The sequence below is a fragment of the Eptesicus fuscus genome, chromosome 15 (assembly GCF_027574615.1).
Source record: "Eptesicus fuscus isolate TK198812 chromosome 15, DD_ASM_mEF_20220401, whole genome shotgun sequence".
Lineage (NCBI taxonomy): Eukaryota > Metazoa > Chordata > Mammalia > Chiroptera > Vespertilionidae > Eptesicus > Eptesicus fuscus.
This window is the reverse complement of record NC_072487.1, coordinates 79,225,095-79,247,687: the sequence shown is the minus strand read 5'-3', so window position 1 is coordinate 79,247,687 and position 22,593 is coordinate 79,225,095. Positions and strand designations below refer to the sequence as shown.

At 72.2% G+C, this 22,593-nt stretch overlaps 1 protein-coding gene across 1 annotated transcript in view; it reads right to left on the bottom strand.

Annotated features, from left to right (window-relative positions):
* The window catches only part of KCNT1 (potassium sodium-activated channel subfamily T member 1), a 40,957-nt gene continuing 18,364 nt past the window's right edge, over positions 1 to 22,593 (bottom strand). Inside the window, exons 4-27 of the mRNA XM_054726765.1 lie at positions 21,830 to 21,878; positions 21,706 to 21,765; positions 21,363 to 21,437; positions 21,205 to 21,288; positions 20,733 to 20,827; positions 19,748 to 19,928; positions 18,347 to 18,511; positions 18,082 to 18,218; positions 17,210 to 17,273; positions 17,033 to 17,141; positions 16,719 to 16,827; positions 15,875 to 16,024; positions 14,974 to 15,206; positions 14,424 to 14,649; positions 13,639 to 13,744; positions 13,135 to 13,307; positions 7,924 to 8,058; positions 7,209 to 7,320; positions 5,811 to 5,912; positions 5,355 to 5,438; positions 5,137 to 5,262; positions 3,693 to 4,014; positions 215 to 299; positions 1 to 121 (exon numbers count right to left, since the gene is read on the bottom strand). Of these exons, the coding sequence (XP_054582740.1) occupies positions 1 to 121; positions 215 to 299; positions 3,693 to 4,014; positions 5,137 to 5,262; positions 5,355 to 5,438; positions 5,811 to 5,912; positions 7,209 to 7,320; positions 7,924 to 8,058; positions 13,135 to 13,307; positions 13,639 to 13,744; positions 14,424 to 14,649; positions 14,974 to 15,206; positions 15,875 to 16,024; positions 16,719 to 16,827; positions 17,033 to 17,141; positions 17,210 to 17,273; positions 18,082 to 18,218; positions 18,347 to 18,511; positions 19,748 to 19,928; positions 20,733 to 20,827; positions 21,205 to 21,288; positions 21,363 to 21,437; positions 21,706 to 21,765; positions 21,830 to 21,878 (3,103 nt within the window). The remainder of the gene's footprint in view (positions 122 to 214; positions 300 to 3,692; positions 4,015 to 5,136; positions 5,263 to 5,354; positions 5,439 to 5,810; positions 5,913 to 7,208; positions 7,321 to 7,923; positions 8,059 to 13,134; positions 13,308 to 13,638; positions 13,745 to 14,423; positions 14,650 to 14,973; positions 15,207 to 15,874; positions 16,025 to 16,718; positions 16,828 to 17,032; positions 17,142 to 17,209; positions 17,274 to 18,081; positions 18,219 to 18,346; positions 18,512 to 19,747; positions 19,929 to 20,732; positions 20,828 to 21,204; positions 21,289 to 21,362; positions 21,438 to 21,705; positions 21,766 to 21,829; positions 21,879 to 22,593) is intronic.

Genomic DNA, 22,593 nt, shown 5'->3' with positions numbered 1-22,593 from the left:
TCAGAGCTGCGTCTCGTCGCGCGTCTCGGGGCTGCAGGAGGCCAGCCTGTGGCTGCAGCTGTTGTGGCGGCTCTGGGCGCTGCTGGGCACGTGAGCCAGGGGGTCGCAGCGGATGAGGTACCTGCGGTGGGGTGGGGCCTGGAGTCAATGCCGCCCCCACAGGAGGCAGCCAGCGTGTGGGCCGGATGCCCAGGGTGGAGGGGCAGGCACTTACACGATGTCGTTGGGCTCCAGCCTCGTGTCGGGCGGGGGGTTGATGAGGACGTAGGAGAGGGTGTTCTGCTGGTCGTTCATCTCGTCTGCAGGGGAGACAGGGCCCAGCGGCGGTCACCCCTCTGCCGGGAGGAGCCAGGGCTCTGCCAGCCACGGAGCTTCCCGGCCTTTCTGGCCATCCTGCCTGAGCCCTCAACCGGCAACTCAGCCAGGACTGGTCCCCCCATGGACACCGTCCCCGGGCTCCAGCCGGCACAGGGGTCCCCCATGGACACCGTCCCCGGCCCCAGCCGGCACAGGGGTCCCCCTGATGGACACCGTCCCCCAGCCGGCACAGGGGTTGGCCCTGAGGGGCAGCGGCACCGGCTCCTGCCCATAGCCAGGCAGCTTGCTCAGCCAGAGCAGCCAGCGTCTCACAGATGGGGCAGCCCCGAGAGAGGCACCGAGCACACCCGCACACACACCTGCACACACACCTACACACCTGCCCCTGCACACACCGTGGACACCTGCACACACACCTACACACACCTGCCCCTGCACACGCTGTGGACACCCGCACACCCGCACACAGCCACACACACCACACGCCTCTGTACACCTGTGCACACCTGGCCCAGCCTTGGGCTATTCCTGCCCCCAGGGCCCTGCTCCTCCTGCTCTGAGCTCCTGTCCTGTGGCCCAACACCGACTCCTGCGACCGTCAGCCCAGTGGGACCCCTTGGCACATGCAGGGCCTGTGGGGGGACCCCCGGCGCCCCACTCCCGGGGCGGCTGTGGGTGCGGCCCACAGGGGTGAGGACCGGCTCCAGAGAAACACCCGTCACCTCACAGCGGTCTCCTGGCCACACACGGGGGGATGGCCCCAACCAGGCAGAGGCCCGAGGACCCTGCACGGCTGTGGCCTGCGTTTGCCCACCTGGGGGTGTCTGAGGGCACCTCCTGCCCCAGAGCAGCCGTCAGGTCACAGGGACGGCCTTCCCAGGGGGTCCCGCCCTGGGTGGCCTTGCCCCCGCTCCTCCCGGCGGGAGTGTACAGTGCTCAGGCCGACCACTGACGAGGGGACGGGCTGCGGGTCTGAACTGGAGCCTCAGAGCGAATCGGCCCCGCGGTGTCCGAGCCCCAGGGCGGGTCCAGCACAGTGGCTCCCGGGGGCAGGGGGCCGGCGGGCACAGGGGGACCTCCGGAGGACACACGTGGGGCCCTTGGGCGGTCACCAGGTGCCAGCCTCCGGGCCCTTTGCCCGACAGCCACGCTCTCTTCCCGAAACCCTTGGCCTGGGCCCTGGGGCGGGAGCTGCCAGGTGCCGAGTGGGCGTCTACGCTGGAGGCTGTGCCAGGAGGCCCCTCCCGGCCCGAGCACCCCTCAGGCCCACACATGAGGGGGGGGGGCTCAGGAAACACCACCTGGTGACCCACAATGACCCTGCAGGGCGGCCACCCCAGGGATCTTGGCAGGAAGCGGGGGGGGGGGGGGGTCGCAGCCCCGTTTGTGGGAGCCGACACTGGCTGGTGCGGCCCACCTGGCCTGCAGCTGCCCCTGCCACCTGGGAGCACCGTCAGGGTGGCACAGGGAAAAGCACGCGACCTGTGGTGCCAACACGGCCCGGAGGCCCCGGAGGCCCCAGCCTGGGCCTGTCAGCTCCTGGCACCCCTGGATGGAGGGGCCGCCCAGGGCCACACGGAGCCCCGGGGAAGGAAGGGGACTGGACGGCGAGGCCTGTGGCCGGGCTCTCGGGGCAGGACGCCAGCCCTCCACCCGCTTGGCAGCCCAGAGTCTCGGGGGGAGCCGGCCCCACTGCCAGGCCTCACCACGTCCACCATGAGGGCGGGACCCTGGCCTGGGACCATCCATCTGGGTGCTTCCCAGGAGACCTGGGGGGACTCGGGGGTCCAGAGGGCAGCTGCAGGCCAGGTGGGCCGCCCGCGAGGTCAGCGCAACGTGCTGCTTGGACAAGAACAGGGACGGACGCGCCGGGGGGATTGTCCGGGACGGACCAACCAGGACCCCGGAGCCAGTCCCAGCCGCCGCCGCGGGGGGAGGAGGGCTGCCGAGGTCCCAGCCGTGGGTGCCTGGGAGCGCGAGGCCCGCCTGCAGGGACCCGCCCTGTGGCCTCACCCCTGCTGGCCACCAGGCTGCCCTTCCGCAGAGGGTGGGCGTGCCCCGAGGCGGCGGCCCCGTCCGTCCGCCGGAGCAGAATTACCTTGCAAATATCCCAGGTTTACCCGATTCATGACATCACTGGCTGTTAAATTTGCTACATCCTCTACGGAACACACAGGAAGAGGGACAGACAGAGACAGAGAGAGAGAGGTCAGCAAGCAGCAGGCCCGGCTCAGCGGGGAGGGGCAGCCGGCTGCACGCGGGAGCCGGCCCCCGGGAAGCGCGTCGGAACCGAGTGGACGTCGGCTCCTCTGCCAGCTCCGTGGGCAGCAGGGTCGTGAGGTCGGGGGTCGGGGTGGCGGCTAGGACCTCCGCCTGCCACACTCCCCACGGGGCCGTGAGCACCACCCCCCCTCAGCATCAGTGCTCCTCGGAAAGGGGGGACGCTCCCGGCCGGGCAGGGACAGCAGAGGGGACAGGCAAACTGCGGCTGGAGTGGGGGGGCAGGGCTGCGAAGGCCCTGATGGGTCCCCTGTCCCCCAGGCCCCGACCTCGCGTCCCCCACAGGCCCGGGGCGGCACGACAAGCGGACAGCCTGGCCCACGGGACCCCTGGGCGACACCGGACGAGCCCTGAGCCGGCTGATCCCACTGGAAGGGGCTCGTGGGCCCTGACCCAGGAGGCGGGCGGCAGGAAGCAGGGTGGGGAGCGGGACAGAGCCGGGCCGAGCAGCGCAGAGGCCCCGACGGAACCCAAAGCAGGCCAGCAGCTGGACCGGCCCGGGGAGTGGACAGGCAGGCGCCGGGCCCTCGGCCCCATCAACAGAGGCAGCGTCTCCAGAGGGAGGGAGGGGACGGCTCTCTTCCGAGCCAGCGGGGCCACCCCGGCCTGTTCTCGGAGACGCTCGCCAACGTCTCCCCAAAACAAGCTACAGAGAAGGGGGGCCTGGACCTGCTGACGAAGGCGGCATCGCCCTGAGGCAGCGAAAGGGGTGGCTGTGCCGTGGGAACAGCCGTGGGTCCCGCAAGGACAACGGCCGAGGGCGCCCTGCCCGTCCGTTCTCCGCGAGGACCAGTGGCCCCTGCCGTGCTGGTGGCCCGTGGTCTGGCCGGGGGTGGCCAATCGGTCCCCAACCCCGATCTGTGCCCGAGGCTTTCAGGGCGCCCAGCCCGGCCCACCCCTCCTGCAGCCTCCCGGCTCCTGCCCCTTTGCTACAGATGGGGAAACTGAGGCCCCAGCGGGGTGGGGAGAGCCCTGTCTGGGCTGCGGCACCAGTTCTGGGAGGGCCCTGACCAGCCTCGGGGTGCTTGGCGCGGGCCGGCAGGCGGACTGACGGACAGGTGGACAAGGGAGGCTGGGCGGCGTGCCGGGCTCACCGTAGCCAGTGGTGGGCAGCCCCAGGTGCTTCATGCGGTTCTTGACCAGCTCGGACAGCTCCTGCCGCTCGGAGCGCCGGGACAGGCTGACCCGCTGCTGGCTGATGCTCTCGGCCGCCGCCCGGCCCCCGTGCCTGGAGCTCCTGCGGCTCAGCCTCCGGGCCCACTGCAGGCTCTTGCGCCGCAGCAGCGGGTGCTCGGCCTGGTCGCTGCCAACCGTGTGCCGGCCGTGGGTGCTGCCGCCAGACCCCACCCGTGCGCCCCAGGGTCCCTTCACTTCCTGCGTGTCCTCGCAGTCCTCCATGCTCACCGAGACCTGGGACTGGCCGAGGGGGTGCAGTGAGAGCTGGAGAGCGAGGATCCAGGGAGAGGGCAAGGGGCCGGGAGGGGTGCGGGGCTAGGGAGGGGGTGCAAGGCCGGGGAGGGGGTGCATGGTCGGGGAGGGGGGGAGGGCCCGGGAGGGGGTGGCATGGCCCGGGAGGGGTGAGGGCCCGGGAGGGGGTGTGGGGCGGGAGAGGGACGAGGAACCAGGGAGGGGGTGCAGGGCCGGGGAGGGGGTGTGGGGCCCAGGAAGGGGTGCAGGGCCGGGGAGAGGGTGTAGCTGGGGAGCCAGCTGGCTGATAGGAGGACAGTCCCAGCCTCCTGTGGGGACCGCAGGGCCCAGGGACACAAGTGCCTTCCTTCTCCATCTGGGGGAGCGAGGCTGAGCCCCTTCTGAGCCCGAGGCCCAGCTCCCACCTGGCTGCAGGCCTGTCCGCCATCAGCTCCCTCACCTCTGGGCCTTGGTGTCAGGGGGGCCTGCCTCTCTGTGCCTCAGTTTCTCCACTTTGTGGGGCAGGAGAAACCAGAGCATGGTGGACTGGGAAGCACGGGGCCTGTGGGCTCAGTGGGCGCGTGGGGCTCTGGGGTGACGTGGGGACCCCCATCCGGGCAGCACCTTCAGAGGCAGGGGGCTGGGCAGGGAGGGGAGGTCCCGCCGGAATGGGGCCACGGCATGACGTGCACGTGGCACGTGTGGCTCGCGGCCTGGGCTTCCCTCTCTGGGCCTCGGTTTCCCCATCTGCACAGGAGGGGGATGCCCTGACTCGGAGCTGCTCCGTGGCAAACACGTCCCAGGGCCTGCACCTCCCGGGCCAGGTGGGTTGGCTCGCCAGGTGGGTCGGCTCAGGCCGGACTCCGCCGACGGCAGGACGCCTCGGGGTTTTGCTTGAAGGGGCTGCTCACCTGGACTCGGAGGTCGTGGGGCTGCAAAGGAGACGGGCAGCCTGGGTACCTGGGGTGCTCTCGCCCAACTCCGCCTGAGCCCCTCATGGGCATCTGCAGGGCAGGCTGCCCGCTGCGGCTCTGGGGAGGCCCCACCAGGTACCCCATGTATGGGGCACACGGGCTGGACCCCCAAACTACAATGGAGACGGCTGAGCTCAGAGACGTGGGGCCCACCCACCTCCGTGGGGAAGAGGTGGCTCTGGGTCCGGTAGACGCCGATGGGGATCTCGGCGCTGGAGGAGCAGAGCTTCTGGAAGAGGCGGCCGTAGGTGCCGATCCACAGGTCGGCCTCCGTGATCTTCATCTGGAAGGGGGGCGCCTGAGCGGGGCCGGCGCAGGGGGGGTGCCTGGCCCCGTGCTGCCCAGGGGGTCCCCGCAGTGCCCCCCGTCACTCACGGCGCAGAGGTAGCCGGAGCCGGGCGTGGTGTCCAGCCCCAGCAGCAGCCGGGTGATGGAGATCATGTAGTCCTTCACGAAGGACTGCGGGAGGAGGGGCGAGGTGAGGCCAGGCCGCAGCGCCCACGCCCGCACCCGGACCCCCGTCCCCCAACACGCCCGCCAGGCGCCCCAGCCTCAGTGCCCGTCCCGAGCACTCGGCCAGCCAACCGCGCGGAGGCCTTCCCCGGCCTCGTCCCTCGTTCACTTGGCCAGACGGGTCAGAGGGACCTGGGAGGTGAGTCCCCACGGGCCGGGCAGGGACGGGGCCCAGAGCCACCCAGGGCCGGGCGGCCTCCCGGGCACCAGGAGGGGGCCCAGGGGGAGGCGGGTCACTCAGAACAGGGACGGACGCTGGCGCGACTCAGCGGGCCGGAGAGAGCGGCTGCGGGGCCGGCAGGCGGCGTCCCCGCTGACCTGATACAGCAGCGTGTCCAACATGCTGATGCTGAAGACGCGGCCGGCGGCGAACGGCAGGCGGAACATGAAGGCCAGGTTGGAGCCGTTCTCCCGCTCCCTCTGTGGGAAGGGGCGGCTCAGCGGGGCTGGGGCCCTCCACCCAGGGGCACACGCACGTGCAGGCACGTGTGGGAGGTGTGCACCCGTGCGTGGTGTGTGGTACGCACGCGTGTGCATGAGTACATGCACCAGCAGCTGAGCAAGCCCTGAGCACCAGGCTCCGTGTCCCCACTGGTCACGCTGGGGCCCCAGCTCGGGAGCAGAGAGACGGGGGGCTGTGGGGAGAAGGGGGGCCTGGGGCACGTGACGCGGGGCCGTCACCCAGGGCCCCGCCGGGTCACTGCTCTGCTGTGACCACCCGCAATCCTTCGTGACCTCAGCGGCCGTCCTGAGCGCGTTTCAGGGGCGGAGTCCTGAGGGGCCGCAGGCGTCCTGCAGGGGCCTGGGGCAGGGGCACTGCTGGGCGCTGAGCGGAGGCCTCCAAGGGGGCCGCCTGCCCGGCCTCGCTGTCCAACCAGGGCCAGGCGATGGCGCTCCAGGGCTGTCCCTCTGCTGCTTGACGAGCAGGCCCGGCCTGGGCGGGCGGTATGGCGGGGGTCACCCTTGTGTGGCCGGGGTCAGAGCCCAGGCAGCGGAGTTGGGCTGGCAGGGAACCTGCTCCCGACCACGGTGCTGTCCGGGGCCTCCTCTGTGGCGACTCGCCGGCTCCCTGGTCTCACCGGGCAACCTGAGTGCCGCCCTCACCTTAGCAGGCGGCCCTGACCCCGGCCGTGGAGGGTGATGCTGCCGCTGTCCTGAGCAGGAGCCTGGGAGGGGCCGGGGTCAGCGAATGTGCCAGACGACACCTGCAGAGCCGGTCCCCCTGCCCCTGGCCGGTACCCCTGCCCCTGGCTGCTCCCTGTCCCCTGGTCCCCCTGCCCCTGGCCGGTCCCCCTGCCCCTGGCCGGTCCCCCTGCCCCTGGCCGGTCCCCCTGCCCCTGGCTCCACACCCACTGGGCTGATGCCCTCCCGGAGCCGGAGGAGCAGAGGGCTGGCCCAGCGTGCACTGCTCTGCTGTGTGACCTAAGGCAAGTTCCGCCCTCTCTGGTCTGGCCCCTGGTCTGCGTGGACGTGACCACACGCACTTGCTGGAGGCTCACAGAACGGACACGTCTCAGGTTCGGGGCCGTGTCTAGGCCGAGGAAATGAGACTCAGGGTCACCTGTGTCGGGGTCACTAACAGGACGGGGGGCTGATGTCTGCGCCCGGCCATGGTCTCCAAGACTCGGGGCCACACAATCCGAGCCTCACGGGGGCCCAGTCAGAGGAGGGCGCCTGGCGGCCGGGCAGGCGGGCGGGCGGGGGAGGGGCGCTCACCTTCTCCAGTTTGGAAAGAGCCAGAGAGTAGCTGTCCTTGGCGCGGAACTGCATGAACCGCATGTTGGAAGGATGCGTGAGCTCCGTGGTGATGCTGAGGCTGGGGAAGAGGCTGTGGGGGCAGGCGCTCAGGGCAGGGCGGGTCACGGGCGAGGAGGGCGCAGGGGTCCCGGGGTCACAGGTGGGGTCGGGGAGGGTGTGGGGGTGTCCCGGGGCCACAGGTGAGGTCGGGGAGGGTGTGGGGGTGTCCCGGGGTCACAGGTGAGGTCGGGGAGGGTGTGGGGGTGTCCCCGGGGCCACAGGTGAGGTCGGGGAGGGTGTGGGGGTGTCCCCGGGGCCCAGGTGAGGTCGGGGAGGGCGTGGGGGTGTCCCCGGGGTCACAGGTGGGGTCGGGGAGGGTGTGGGGGTGTCCCCGGGGCCACAGGTGAGGTCGGGGAGGGTGTGGGGGTGTCCCCGGGGTCCAGGTGGGGTCGGGGAGGGTGTGGGTGTGTCCCGGGGCCACAGGTGAGGTCGGGGAGGGTGTGGGGGTGTCCCGGGGTCACAGGTGAGGGTGCTCAGGGGGCACCCTGGGTTCACGGATTGAGGAGAGGACTCAGGGGACCTGGAGCTATGGGGGCAGGGAAGGGAGTCAGAGCCATCTGTGGTCACGGGTGTGGGGACTCGGGCCCGGGGCCCAGGGGGGCAGGCCGCCCACCCCGCGTGCGCGAGGCCTCACCGGAACATGGTCTGCACGTTGACGATGGTCTTGGCGTCGGCCATGTAGTCCTCCTCGGCGCTCATGGTGCTCTCCTTGTCCACCACCACCAGGTTGTCCGCGTAGATGATGCCGCACTGCAGCAGGCTGTCCAGGCTGGCGAGAGCCACGCGGGGTCGGGATGCCCCGGGTGCACCTGGGCCCCCTCTGCCTCCCCACCCCTGGGAGCAGGAGGGGAGGGAGGGCGGGGTGTGGGAGCAGGAGGGGAGGGAGGGCGGGGTGTGGGAGCAGGAGGGGAGGGAGGGCGGGGTCTGGGATCAGGAGGGGAGGGGAGGGAGGGCGGGGTGTGGGAGCAGGAGGGGAGGGAGGGCGGGGTGTGGGAGCAGGAGGGGAGGGAGGGCGGGGTCTGGGAGCAGGAGGGGAGGGAGGGCGGGGTCTGGGAGCAGGAGGGGAGGGAGGGCGGGGTCTGGGAGCAGGAGGGGAGGGAGGGTGGGGTGTGGGAGCAGGAGGGGAGGGAGGGTGGGGTGTGGGAGCAGGAGGGGAGGGAGGGCGGGGTCTGGGAGCAGGAGGGGAGGAAGGGCGGGGTCTGGGAGCAGGAGGGGAGGGAGGGTGGGGTGTGGGAGCAGGAGGGGAGGGAGGGCGGGGTCTGGGAGCAGGAGGGGAGGGAGGGCGGGGTCTGGGAGCAGGAGGGGAGGGAAGGCGGGGTGTGGGAGCAGGAGGGGAGGGAGGGCGGGGTGTGGGAGCAGGAGGGGAGGGGAGGGCGGGGTCTGGGAGCAGGAGGGGAGGGAGGGCGGGGTCTGGGAGCAGGAGGGGAGGGAGGGTGGGGTGTGGGAGCAGGAGGGGAGGGAGGGTGGGGTGTGGGAGCAGGAGGGGAGGGAGGGCGGGGTCTGGGAGCAGGAGGGGAGGAAGGGCGGGGTCTGGGAGCAGGAGGGGAGGGAGGGTGGGGTGTGGGAGCAGGAGGGGAGGGAGGGCGGGGTCTGGGAGCAGGAGGGGAGGGAGGGTGGGGTGTGGGAGCAGGAGGGGAGGGAGGGTGGGGTGTGGGAGCAGGAGGGGAGGGAGGGCGGGGTGTGGGAGCAGGAGGGGAGGGGAGGGCGGGGTCTGGGAGCAGGAGGGGAGGGAGGGCGGGGTCTGGGAGCAGGAGGGGAGGGAGGACGGGGTGTGGGAGCAGGAGGGGAGGGAGGGTGGGGTGTGGGAGCAGGAGGGGAGGGAGGGCGGGGTCTGGGAGCAGGAGGGGAGGGGAGGGCGGGGTCTGGGAGCAGGAGGGGATGGAGGGCGGGGTCTGGGAGCAGGAGGGGAGGGGAGGGCGGGGTCTGGGAGCAGGAGGGGAGGGGAGGGCGGGGTCTGGGAGCAGGAGGGGAGGGGAGGGCGGGGTCTGGGAGCAGGAGGGGAGGGGAGGGCGGGGTCTGGGAGCAGGAGGGGAGGGGAGGGCGGGGTCTGGGAGCAGGAGGGGATGGAGGGCGGGGTCTGGGAGCAGGAGGGGAGGGGAGGGCGGGGTGTGGGAGCAGGAGGGGAGGGGAGGGCGGGGTCTGGGAGCAGGAGGGGAGGGAGGGCGGGGTCTGGGAGCAGGAGGGGAGGGGAGGGCGGGGTCTGGGAGCAGGAGGGGAGGGAGGGCGGGGTCTGGGAGCAGGAGGGGAGGGAGGGCGGGGTGTGGGAGCAGGAGGGGAGGGAGGGCGGGGTCTGGGAGCAGGAGGGGAGGGAGGGCGGGGTGTGGGAGCAGGAGGGGAGGGAGGGCGGGGGTCTGGGAGCAGGAGGGGAGGGAGGGCGGGGTGTGGGAGCAGGAGGGGAGGGGAGGGCGGGGTGTGGGAGCAGGAGGGGAGGGAGGGCGGGGTCTGGGAGCAGGAGGGGAGGGAGGGCGGGGTCTGGGAGCAGGAGGGGAGGGAGGGCGGGGTCTGGGAGCAGGAGGGGAGGGAGGGCGGGGTCTGGGAGCAGGAGGGGAGGGAGGGCGGGGTCTGGGAGCAGGAGGGGAGGGAGGGCGGGGTGTGGGAGCAGGAGGGGAGGGGAGGGCGGGGTGTGGGAGCAGGAGGGGAGGGGAGGGCGGGGTCTGGGAGCAGGAGAGGAGGGGAGGGTGGGGTGTGGGAGCAGGAGGGGAGGGGAGGGCGGGGTGTGGGAGCAGGAGGGGAGGGCAGGGCGGGGTGTGGGAGCAGGAGGGGAGGGGAGGGGAGGGCGGGGTGTGGGAGCAGGAGGGGAGGGGAGGGGAGGGCGGGCTGTCGGAGCAGGAGGGGAGGGGAGGGAGGGCGGGGTGTGGGAGCAGGAGGGGCGGGGAGGGGAAGGCGGGGTGTGGGAGCAGGAGGGGAGGGGAGGGGAGGGCGGGGTGTGGGAGCAGGAGGTAGGGGAGGGGAAGGCGGGGTGTGGGAGCAGGAGGGGCGGGGAGGGGAAGGCGGGGTATGGGAGCAGGAGGGGAGGGGAGGGGAGGGCGGGGTGTGGGAGCAGGAGGTAGGGGAGGGGAAGGCGGGGTGTGGGAGCAGGAGGGGAGGGGAGGGCGGGGTGTGGGAGCAGGAGGGGAGGGAGGGCGGGGTGTGGGAGCAGGAGGTAGGGGAGGGGAAGGCGGGGTGTGGGAGCAGGAGGGGAGGGGAAGGCGGGGTGTGGGAGCAGGAGGGGAGGGGAGGGGAGGGCGGGGTGTGGGAGCAGGAGGGGAGGGGAGGGGAGGGCGGGCTGTCGGAGCAGGAGGGGAGGGGAGGGAGGGCGGGGTGTGGGAGCAGGAGGTAGGGGAGGGGAAGGCGGGGTGTGGGAGCAGGAGGGGCGGGGAGGGGAAGGCGGGGTGTGGGAGCAGGAGGGGAGGGGAGGGGAGGGCGGGGTGTGGGAGCAGGAGGTAGGGGAGGGGAAGGCGGGGTGTGGGAGCAGGAGGGGAGGGGAGGGGAGGGCGGGCTGTCGGAGCAGGAGGGGAGGGGAGGGGAAGGCGGGGTGTGGGAGCAGGAGGGGAGGGGAGGGGAAGGCGGGGTGTGGGAGCAGGAGGGGAGGGGAGGGGAGGGCGGGGTGTGGGAGCAGGAGGTAGGGGAGGGGAAGGCGGGGTGTGGGAGCAGGAGGGGAGGGGAGGGGAGGGCGGGGTGTGGGAGCAGGAGGTAGGGGAGGGGAAGGCGGGGTGTGGGAGCAGGAGGGGAGGGGAAGGCGGGGTGTGGGAGCAGGAGGGGAGGGGAGGGGAGGGCGGGGTGTGGGAGCAGGAGGGGAGGGGAGGGCGGGCTGTCGGAGCAGGAGGGGAGGGGAGGGAGGGCGGGGTGTGGGAGCAGGAAGGGCGGGGAGGGGAGGGCGGGGTGTGGGAGCAGGAGGTAGGGGAGGGGAAGGCGGGGTGTGGGAGCAGGAGGGGCGGGGAGGGGAAGGCGGGGTGTGGGAGCAGGAGGGGAGGGGAGGGGAGGGCGGGGTGTGGGAGCAGGAGGTAGGGGAGGGGAAGGCGGGGTGTGGGAGCAGGAGGGGAGGGGAGGGGAAGGCGGGGTGTGGGAGCAGGAGGTAGGGGAGGGGAAGGCGGGGTGTGGGAGCAGGAGGGGAGGGGAGGGCGGGGTGTGGGAGCAGGAGGGGAGGGGAAGGCGGGGTGTGGGAGCAGGAGGGGAGGGGAGGGGAGGGCGGGGTGTGGGAGCAGGAGGGGAGGGGAGGGGAGGGCGGGCTGTCGGAGCAGGAGGGGAGGGGAGGGAGGGCGGGGTGTGGGAGCAGGAGGGGAGGGGAGGGGAAGGCGGGGTGTGGGAGCAGGAGGGGCGGGGAGGGGAAGGCGGGGTGTGGGAGCAGGAGGGGAGGGGAAGGCGGGGTATGGGAGCAGGAGGGGAGGGGAAGGCGGGGTGTGGGAGCAGGAGGGGAGGGAGGGCGGGGTGTGGGAGCAGGAGGGGAGGGGAGGGCGGGGTCTGGGAGCAGGAGGGGAGGGGAAGGCGGGGTCTGGGAGCAGGAGTGGAGGGGAGGGGAAGGCGGGGTGTGGGAGCAGGAGTGGAGGGGAGGGGAAGGCGGGGTGTGGGAGCAGGAGTGGAGGGGAGGGGAAGGCGGGGTTTGGGAGCAGGAGGGGAGGGGAAGGCGGGGTGTGGGAGCAGGAGGGGAGGGGAAGGCGGGGTGTGGGAGCAGGAGGGGAGGGAGGGCGGGGTGTGGGAGCAGGAGGGGAGGGAGGGCGGGGTCTGGGAGCAGGAGGGGAGGGGAAGGTGGGGTGTGGGAGCAGGAGGGGAGGGAGGGCGGGGTGTGGGAGCAGGAGGGGAGGGAGGGCGGGTCCTGCTCCATGGCGGGTGCGGGCCAGGCCTTACTTGTCCACGGAGCCCTCCATGTAGTACACCATCGGGAAGCAGCAGATGGCCTCCAGGAAGTGGTGGTCGGGCCTGGGGGGACAGCAGGTCCTGCGGGTGCCGTCCTGGGGAGCAGGACTGGACAGGGCAGGGCTTCCGGGGGCCGGGGGCCGGGGGCCTCTAGCGGCCAGTGGGCTGTTCATTTCTCTTAGGGGAAACCGAGGCCCTGGGGAGAGCTGGGGGACTTGCCCAGGCCAGACAACCAAAGTGGACCTGGGCTCTGGGCTGCCCGGCTTCTGGGGCGTTCCTGGGGCTCACGGTTGTGTGTGTGTGTGTGTGTGGGGGGCCACGGTGACATGAGAAGCTATGAGAGAAGATGGACAGATATCAAGGGACAGAGAGTGCGGGAGCCAGAGCCGGTGGGAGCCGGGGCACTGGGGTGGGGAGCCGGGGCGCTGGGGTGGGGAGCCGGGGCACTGGGGTGGGGAGCCGGGCGGCTGCAGGTGGGGAGCCGGGGCGCTGGGGTGGGGAGCCGGGGCGCTGGGGTGGGGAGCCGGGCGGCTGCAGGTGGGGAGCCGGGGCACTGGGGTGGGGAGCCGGGGCGCTGGGGTGGGGAGCCGGGGCGCTGGGGTGGGGAGCCGGGGCGCTGGGGTGGGGAGCCGGGGCGCTGGGGTGGGGAGCCGGGGCGCTGGGGTGGGGAGCCGGGCGGCTGCAGGTGGGGAGCCGGGGCACTGGGGTGGGGAGCCGGGCGGCTGCAGGTGGGGAGCCGGGGCGCTGGGGTGGGGAGCCGGGGCGCTGGGGTGGGGAGCCGGGCGGCTGCAGGTGGGGAGCCGGGGCGCTGGGGTGGGGAGCCGGGTGCTGGGGTGGGGAGCAGGGCGGCTGCAGGTGGGGAGCCGGGGCGCTGGGGTGGGGAGCCGGGGCGCTGGGGTGGGGAGCCGGGGCGCTGGGGTGGGGAGCCGGGCGGCTGCAGGTGGGGAGCCGGGTGCTTTCCCAGGGCCATGCCCTCCGCCAGCCCCTCCCGGCCGGCGCCCTCGGGCCCCACCTGTTGTCCAGCAGCAGCACGATGGGGTTGAGCTCCCTGCGGGACCGGTAGTAGGCCCGCAGCGGCACGATGAAGTTGTACAGCCCGTTGCCCGCCGTCTCCGCCGAGACGATGATCAGCTTGTTCTTGAAGCCGTAGGCCTTGGCGTCCTCGTAGCTGTTGTGCTTGCAGCCCTGGGGGAGGGGACCACGCTGACGCTGCGGCCAGGCTCCCGGGACCCCCCCCCCCCGCCACGAGGAACCCCCGGGCCCATCAAGGACAAGGAGGACTCTGGGACCACACGCATTTGGAGGACGGCTCATGGGCCAGACACCGTGTCCTGACTTTGGTGCGTGCACTGCCATCTGGGAAAACGCCTCCGGGATGGAAACGGGCGTCCAGGAAGGACGGGAGGGCCATGGGCATGAGCACCAGGTCGCGAGTCGGTGTGAGGGGTCAAGGTCGTCCCCGTCACGTGTCCTTGCCGTCACGGCTGTGCAGCCACACGGCCGGGGCGGGGCCTACCTTGTCCAGCCGCAGGCAGCAGAAGGGGGCCTTCTCGGGCAGCAGGTGGCACAGGGTGGGGGAGCTGCCGATGTAGGGCGAGTTGGGGGGGTAACCCTTCACGTACCTGGGTGGACACGGCGCTTCAGCGAGGCCTGCCCCCTCCCCCGCGGCCCCCAGCTCCCCGCACCCTCCCGGCCGGCAGCAGCGACCACCCAGAGCGCCAGACCCACAGACGAGCCTGCCGGCAGCCTGGTCACCGCTCCCCGAGGCCACCGGCTCTGCCCCCACCCCGCTGGCCAGTGTCCTTACACACTGCACCCAGCAGCAAAGGCCAGGAGCGGAGCGTGGCCACGGCGAGGGCCCGGCTGGGAGGAATGGACGTTCAGGCCAGTTGGCCATGGCCCTGCTGTCTGTCCCGACCCCGGCTAGTGGCCGAGCTGAGGACAGACGGACAGCAGGAAGGACGGCAGGACGGCAGCTGCAGCTGGGCCAGCGGCCAGGCCTGGACGGAACCTCATCCAGGGCCCAGGTTCCCGTCGGTGGCCTCTGCAGACCATACCGAGGAGCCCCCCGAGGGGGCCGTGCGTGGTGTCTGGGTGTTGGGTCCCCCGTGGCTCTGCGGGGCCCCTGGAAGCTGCTTGGGAGCCAGGATTCGGAGCTCACAGGGTGGGTGCGACACAGCAGCGGTCGCCAACCTTCTGGAACTAGGTCCGTGGACCACCGGTTGGCGACCGCCGAGACACAGGACTGCCACCCACTGGAGCCCCGTGCCACCTCCGCTGCCGCCCCACGGCGACACTCACTCCACCACCGACAACCCCTCGTCCTCCGAGGGCATCATCTCGTCCTCCGACTGGTCGCTGAGCAGGTCGCAGGGCAGCAGGGCTGAGCTGTCGGCCAGCTCCATGACAGGCGCGATGCTGGGCCGCCGGCTGCCGGAGCCGTTCTCCGAGGGCAGCGCCAGCTTGCTGCTCCCATCGCCCTGGGCCGGCTGGCACTCTGTGTTCTGGAAGTCCATGGCCACTGTCCCTGGAGCAGGGGGCGACCTGGCTGGCACGCCCTCCCCCAGGCTCTGCAGGGGGCAGTGGTCTCCCCAGGAGGTGGACACAGCCTGGCCCAGGAACCCAGGGTCACGCCCACCTGCGCCACCCCAGGGGGTCCGGGCCTGAGCCTGTTTCTCCCTCCCTACAAGGGGCCGGGGCAGGGTGACACCGACCAGAGAAGGCCCCGCAGGCGGCAGGGGTGCCGCCTGGACGGAGGTGCACTCGGAGGCCCAGGCCTAGAAGAGCCGGGGCGGGGCAGGGGGCGGGCAGGGGCGGGGCGGAAGGGGCGGGGCCCAGGCCCAGAGCTCACCCACGGAAGCGATGATGCTGTGCACCGGCAGGCGCGAGGAGGCCTGGCCGCGCCCGGGCGCCCCGAGGCCCCGCCCCGCCTCCTCCTGCTTGAAGGTGAAGGCCGAGTTCTCCTCCTTGGTGATGTTGATGTAGAAGCAGGTGTCGGAGGCCGCCAGCGAGTGCCTCGGGCCGGGGTTCAGCAGGATGCTCTTGTTCTCCTCCCGCTTCAGCCCGATGAGGCACACGCCGTACCTGGGGAGGGGCGTGGCTCGTGGGCCCCACCCACAACGCCTGGGGGCGTGGCCCTCGGGTCCCACCAATACTATACAGGGGGCGTGGCCCGTCGGGTCCCACCAATACTATACAGGGGGCGGGGCTCGCCAGGTCCCACCAATACCATACAGGGGGCGTGGCTCCGGGCCCCACCCACAACGCCTGGGGGCGTGGCCCGTCGGGTCCCACCAATACTATACAGGGGGCGGGGCCCGTCGAGTCCCACCAATACCGTACAGGGGGCGTGGTCGGGTCCCACCAATACTATACAGGGGGCGTGGCCCGTCGGGTCCCACCAATACTATACAGGGGGCGTGGCCCGTCGGGTCCCACCAATACTGTACAGGGGGCGCGGTCAGGCCCCACCAATACTGTACAGGGGGCGTGGCTCGAAAAGGCCCCACCCAGCGGCTTGCCTCTAGTCCACTCTGCAGGGCCAGGTCCTCGGAGGCCAGGGTTTGGGGGCCCTCCCCTCCGGTGTGGGACCCCTCCCTTCGCACTTGACCCGATGACCCGAGGTCAGAAAGCGGAGGCCATGTGGGGGGGGTGGACCCAGGCCAAATGCAGACTCTGACCTCCAGCCCCAAGGCCCCGCCCTGCCGGGACCCACGGAGACGGGAGCCCGCCCCGCCCCCCAGGGAGCCTACTTCTTGTGCGCGTGGAAGGCGGCGTAGGTGAAGCTCTTGCCCTGGTACTCCCGGAAGAACTTGCTGTCGCCCATGCGCACGTGGTACACCTCGTTGCCCGAGCAGCGCCCGTACATGCGCTGCCACTGCTCCGGGGACTCCTGGCCCTCCCTGCGCGGGCGGGAGACACGTGGCCAGCCTGACCCTGACCCAGACCCCGACCCCTCCCTGCCTGGCTGGGCCTCCGAAGCCTGAAGGTCACTTGGCCAATTTTTAAAGCCGTAAACACAAGGATTTTTAGGGGACCCCGAAATGTTTCAGGGTCAAGGCTGGCCTCCACGGCCGTGGGCCCTCCCAGGCCAGCGTCCTCCTCCCCTGCCTGGACCCGGCCCCTGGGCTGCTCAGAGCCCAGGCCCCTGTCAGGGGGACCCCAGTCTGGTCTCCCCAAAGAAAGGACCACAGCCTGCTCTGTCCCAGGGCTCAGCTGGGATCCCCCCGCACCCCGCCACCAGGTACTCTGAACCAAACACACCTTTTCCCCAAAACCAGGTCCTGCCAGCTGGTACTGGGTCCAAGTGCAGTTCTCCTGGCCGACACGCCCCCCCCCCGCCCCCAGCAACTGCACCCTCTTGCTCTCGATGGTCCCAGCCTGGAGCCCCCAGCAGTCCCCAGGTGCCCCCCCAACTTGGCTGCTCAGGGTCCCTGCGTCCTGAGTGGGCCTGGCGTCCTCAGCTGGGCCCACACCTGTGACCTCCCCCACAGCACCCACCTCTCAGATGAGACCTTTGCCCACTGCACACGCCCCTCTCCATCACAGGCCTCCCCGCCCCCCTCGTCTCCCGGGCGGCGGGCGGGCGGCACTCACTGGCCGCGGGACGTGTGCACCAGCAGGGTGATGAGGGTGGACGTGGCCGGGCAGATGCAGTTCAGGGCCAGCATGGCGTACTTGCACTCCTCCTCACACACCACGTGGTCTGCGGGCAGGATGGTCGGTGACGCCCCCAGCCCTCACCGCGCCACAATCCCCTGCCCACCTGTCCCCCAGGCGCCCCCTCAGACACCCCACGGAGATGCTCAGCACCTGCCTCCCCGGCCCTGGGCTGCTGCCCTCTGACCCCGGCCCCCGCCGCAGGACTGCACGGGGTCCCGCTCCACGCCCTCGGTGCACACGGGCCCCACCTGCGAACTTGACGTGGAACTTGTTCTCGGGCTTGAGGATCTGCACGTAGAGCGGGCAGTTGGGGGCGAAGTCCTTGACGGCCCAGGCCCGCAGGATGGTCTGGTGGTCCTGGGGGCCGAGAGCGTGTGGTCAGCGCTGGGCGGCGGCAGGGGCGGGGGCGGGGGCGGGGCACTCACCGCCGCCGTGCGGTCCACCTCGTTCCGGCTGCTGAGGATGAAGCAGGCCTCGCCGTTGTCCATCCTGCAGAGCACAGACCTGAGCTGGCCGGGCCCGCCGCACGCCCTCTCGCCCGGCCGTCAGGGGCTGGAAGGGGTGGGGGCCGCCGAGACCCCACCTCTCTGTGCTCCTCTGTGTCCCCACTAACCCAGGCGGGGCGGGGGTGCACGGAGGGAACACGTGTTGGCAGAGACGCTGGACCCCGGCCACCGGCCTGTCCGCTCCGGGGGTGAGCTGCCCAAGTCTCACGACCTGTAACCAGTTCCACCTCCCCCCGCCCCCCAGCCCGCCAGCCCTGAGGACCCCTGGCTGCAGAGGGGCCCAGGACAGGGGAGGTCAGAGGCCCGGCCCTCCCCACTGATCACCGGGAGCCCGCCGGTCCCTGGCAGCCACCGTCTCCCCTCGGGCCTGGAGCTGGGCGTGGACCACCCGGGAGGCTGTGCCCGCTGCCACACCTCTGGCAGGGCCTGGGCTCCTGTGCCTGATCTTATTGGTGAGACAGGAGGGGGCTGGGCCAGGAGGCGGGCGGGTGAGGGGCCCCGGGCCCCCCCCCCACACACACACATTTCCCCACCAAGGATGTGTCAGACTCCTGCAAGTCCCGGAACAGGCACGGCACATTCTGGAAAGTTCCATTTAAGAACCCAGTCTCACCTCACGTCACGCTGTCAGCTTGCCTTTAAAGACACCCGCCCACAGCCACCTCCTCCCCCAGGCACCGCGGTGACGCCCCCCACCCCATCCCCTCTGAGCCCCTCCGAGGACCTGAGGGGGACCGTCCCCGGCGCCAGGCGTGGAGACCGGCCGGGGCCTGCGCGGGGCGGGGGCTCACTTGGCTCGCATGAGGTCCTGGTCCTTGAGCGCCGAGCCCTGGAGGTAGATGACCCGCTGGGCCCACAGCGGGATCTGCAGGACCCGGCGCACCTGGATGTCCATGTCCGTGGGGCACAGGATGACCACGTAATAGTCCTGCGGGCGGCGCGGTGTGGGCGCGGGCATGGGGTCAGCCCGGCCCTGCCAGCCCCGCCGACCCCACATCACCGGCCGCCCTGGTCCCCCAGGCCCCCCCCAGGGTGGGGGCCCCGGGCGGGACGCACCTGGAGCCGGGGGTGGGCGTAGAACTCGTTCAGGAAGTCCATGAGCAGGTCGATCTTGAGGGAGCTGACGCACAGCACCACGTGCTTCTCCGTCTGGGCCCGGTGGCGGCTGTAGTTGCCCCCCGACTTCTGCCGCTCCATCCACAGGTAGACCAGCTCCTCGCACTGCGGGGGGAGCAGGTGAGCGCCAGGGGCCTGGGCCCAGGGGACTGGGGGGGGGGGGGCCCGGGAGGCACCCGGGGCCCGGCTGTGGGTGACGGCGATGTCAGACGGGCCCTCTCCTGGTGGGAACGGCAGACAGATGGAGAGTCCCCGACGAGACAGAGCGGGGCGGGCGCGGGCTGGCAGCTGGTGCGGGGACACGGGGAGGCAGGGAGGAGGGCAGGGCCTGAGGAGGCCAGGCCACGGTGCGCTGGGTCCCGACCACGACTGGGACCCGGGGGTGTGAGTGGCACAGGCCACGCAGGGGGCACGCAGAGGCAGGGTGGGCGTCGCCGTGGGCGTGTGGGGTCGCGGGAGACTGCGCGTCAGCTCCCAGCCCGCGTCCAAGTGGCCGTTAGTGGATGTCGAGGTCTGCACTCCGGACACAGGGCGTCACTCACGAGGGGCTGGGCCTCCCTCGGTGCCCGAGACCGCGGTGCAGACACAGAGCGAGGGAATCCCCGGCCACAGCGCCGAGAACCCAGGCTCCGTCTCTGACTCCCCGTCTACAGGTGGAGGGGGGGTCCTGGGAAGGGGAGGTGGCCGTGGGGTGGGGGGAGGTGGGGAGGCTGAGCCCGAGGCCCCTCTGACCAAGGTCCCGGAAGGAAAGTGGGGTGAGGCTGCCTCGAGGGCCCTCCCGGCCCAGGTGTCCCCGGCACACACAGGCCTTCCTGCCGTGGACGGGGCTGTGCTCTGGACAAGGGGGGGCGGGGGCCGGGGCGGGGGGGACGGCTCTGAGCTACAAGGCTGGGGAAAGCTCAGGGTCAGCAGAGGACCCCCTGGTGGACTGGCCAATGGCTGCAGCGGGGTGCCCTCTGCCCTGTCCCGAGCAGAGACCAGCTGGCCCCGCTCTGGGCGTGAGCACAGGTGGGCACCGGGCTAGGTTCTGGCCCGCGTCCCAGCAGACTGGCCTTGGAGACAGGTGTGACGGGGAAGCGCTGGCACTGGCTGCCGTGCCTCACGTGGTCCGACGGCTGCTGCTGCACCGGCGAAGGCGCCTGACTCCCAGCCCTCGGGACCCCCGGCCAGCCCTCCTGCCCCACACGCAGCCCAGGTCCCGGGAGGAAGAGGCTCAGGGCAGCCCTCGCTCTCCGCACTGACGGCCGAGGGTCCTGTGGAGGGGTGAGGGCCCTCTCCGGCCCTCTCGGTCCCAGCCCTCCCCTCCCCTCCCCTCCCCTCCCCTCCCCCCGAGGGGCTCACCTGCAGGGGGAGCACCACGAGGGCCACGCAGATCATGATGACGACCAGCAGCTGGGACGGCCAGATCTTGGGCGTCACGTCGCCGTAGCCCACGGTGGAGAAGGTGACGATGCAGAAGTAGAAGGAGGTGAGCAGGGACAGGTTCTCGCCCGCCCGCTCCAGGTGCTGGATGCCGCAGGTCCTGCAGGCGGCGGGCAGGTCAGGGGGTGGCAGGGCCTGGCCCCCACGCCCGGGCGAAGCATGGGCCTGCCTCACCCAGAGACACCGTGGCACGGGGCTGAGCCTGGTGCCCCCGCCCCCGCCAGCCCGACCCCGGGCCGGCTCGGCCGGTGCTTCCCGCGGAGCCACACCCCGGCATGGGGTCCCTCCTGCCTGGTGGCTCCCCCGAGACCCTGCATAACGCACCAGGGGCGTGGACGCAGAGCCGCACGGCGGAGTGTGGGCCTGGGGTCGGGGGGGCCTCCACCCCACCTCTCAGGGCCTCGTCCCCACCCAGGAGGTCAAACAGGGTTGGGGTGCTCAGACCCCGTGCGGCACGGAGCTGGACAGTCCCTCCCAGGGCCACCCCAAGAGGTGCCGACGCAGGGCCTGGGCCACAGCACACACCACGGGCAGCGCGCACCGTGCTCGGGGACCCCACCCTGGGCGCACGGCGGACTGGCTGCTGGGAGGGCGTGGCCGAATCTGCCCTGTGGACGCCCCTCCTCTCCGCGGAGGTCTGTGTGTTGGGCGAGGCAGGAAGTGCACGGCCTTGGAGCCTGCCCCCCTGACCGGCCTCACCAGCGCCAGGCAGGACCTCAGCAGGAACACGGGCAGATGTGGGGTGCCGGGCTCCCCGCCTTGCTCTCAGCTAAACCTCAAACCAAAGGGGCCAGTCCCAGCCACTGAGCCGTCCGCCCCCCGCCCCCCACCCCCCCCCCCCGCCCCAGGCCTCCTGACCTCCGTCCCGGGCCTGGCCCTGCCCAAGGAGGGGCCGGCGGCTCACCCCGTGAAGACCAGGCACAGCAGGGTGCAGAAGAGGATCAGGACCTGGTTGAACATGGCCGACTGCGTCCGCAGGATGGCGCGGTGGAAGTCGTTCTGTGGGCGGGCGCCGGGGGCAGAGGCTGGGACCTGCACGGAGCCCAGGGCCCTCCCCTGGCCGGGACGGGGTGGGGCGAGGGCACGGGACGGGGGTCCTGCACAGCCAGAGGCCGGCCCTGGGCGCTGCACCCCATTTTACAGTGAGCACGGGGGACACAGCCAGGGCCTGCTGACACCTCAGCGAGCACCGCGGGGGCCCTCAGCGGAGGGTCTGCTCGTGGCCCGCTGGCTGGGCCGGGGGGTCCTGGTTTGTGTGCCCCCTGCCCTCACCTGGCACCTTCACCCTCCTGCTCCCCCAGCCCCCCTCCCCCAGGCAGGAAAGGGCGGGTCTCTGCGTGACGGATGGCATGTTTAGGGGGGGCGGGGCAGCTCACAATCATGTTCTCCAGCGCGTGCTTGGCCAGCCAGCAGTTCAGAAACACGGGGATGAACAGGTTCCGCAGCGGCGCCCAGAAGATCTGCGGGGACACGGGTCAGGGGCGGGGCTGGCGTCGAGGGGCGGGGGCGGGCCGGCTCGGGGCAGCTCACCCACCGTGACGATGAAGGGCAGGGTGTTGATCATCTCCAGGACGAAGGACACGCGGAAGATCTGCTCCCAGATGTTGCCCTGGGAGCCGGGTGGGCAGGGTGGGGAGAGGTCAGCCAGAGGTCAGGAGTCAGAGGTCAGGGCAAGGTGGGGAGAGAACAGCCAGAGGACAGGGCGGGGTAGGGGTTAGAGGTCAGGGTGAGCTGGGGAGAGACCAGCCAGAGGTCATGGTGGGTGGGGGTCAGAGGTCAGGTTAAGGTTGGAGGGTCAGAGGTCAGGGCGGGTTGGGGGTCAGAGGGGAGGGCGGCGGGGGGGCTCCGGGAAAGGGCCGGGCGGGCCGGGCACGCACCTTGTAGCTGAGGTAAATGAGCAGCATGGTCTCCAGGAAGCTGATTACGGCCACGATGACCTAGGGGAGGGGGCGCCTTAGCGGGGGCGGGGCCGGCTGGGGGGGCAGTGCCCCTCCCACTCACCTGGGTCACCCACAGGGCCATCTTCCTCTCCACCCACAGGATGGGCGCCCTGGGGAGAGAGAGGTGACCTGGGCGGGCGTCCAGCCCGGCCCTCGGAGGGAAGGGGGCCTCCAGGAGGCCGGGGGCCGGGCTGCGCCTGCCTGGCGGGGGGCCGGCTGCAGCTCCGAGGCCCCGGGTGGCCGGGGGCCCGTCCTCCTCTCCCCGGTCCTGTGACGGGCCCTCCGCACGCACGGCCTGGGGACACGGGGAGGGGGTCCCCGCGAGACACGGCGGCCGTGGGAGTGGAAGAACCGGGGCGGCCCGTGAGGTGGAGGCCGAGGGAGGGGCAGGAGGCTGCGCGGCCGGGCCAGCCCTCCTCTGGGTGGGAGCGCGGCAGGGAGAGGGCCCCGCCTCGCGGTGGCCACGCCCCGGACACGCCCGCCTCCCGCAGCAGGTGCCCGGCCCCTCAGGGACCACCCGGCGCTGCCGACGGGGCACCTGCTCCCCGGCTCAGAGCATCGCTCACAGGTGTCTCCCCTCGGCCCCCCACCACCCTCCAGCGGCTCAGGGGCAGGCCGGGCCGCCGTGGTGACCCCTGGCTCTCCATCGGCTCCCGGAGCCCTCGGGGTGCCCTTCAGGGACACCCCAGTCCTGCCCACCGCATGCTGGCCCAGGCTCAGGGAATCCAGGGGCCCCCAAGCGGAGGCTGGACACCGTCCGGCTGCCTGGGCCACAGCAGCCTCCGGCCACCGCCCCGGGCCCCGGCCTCCAGGGCGCGGCGAGCA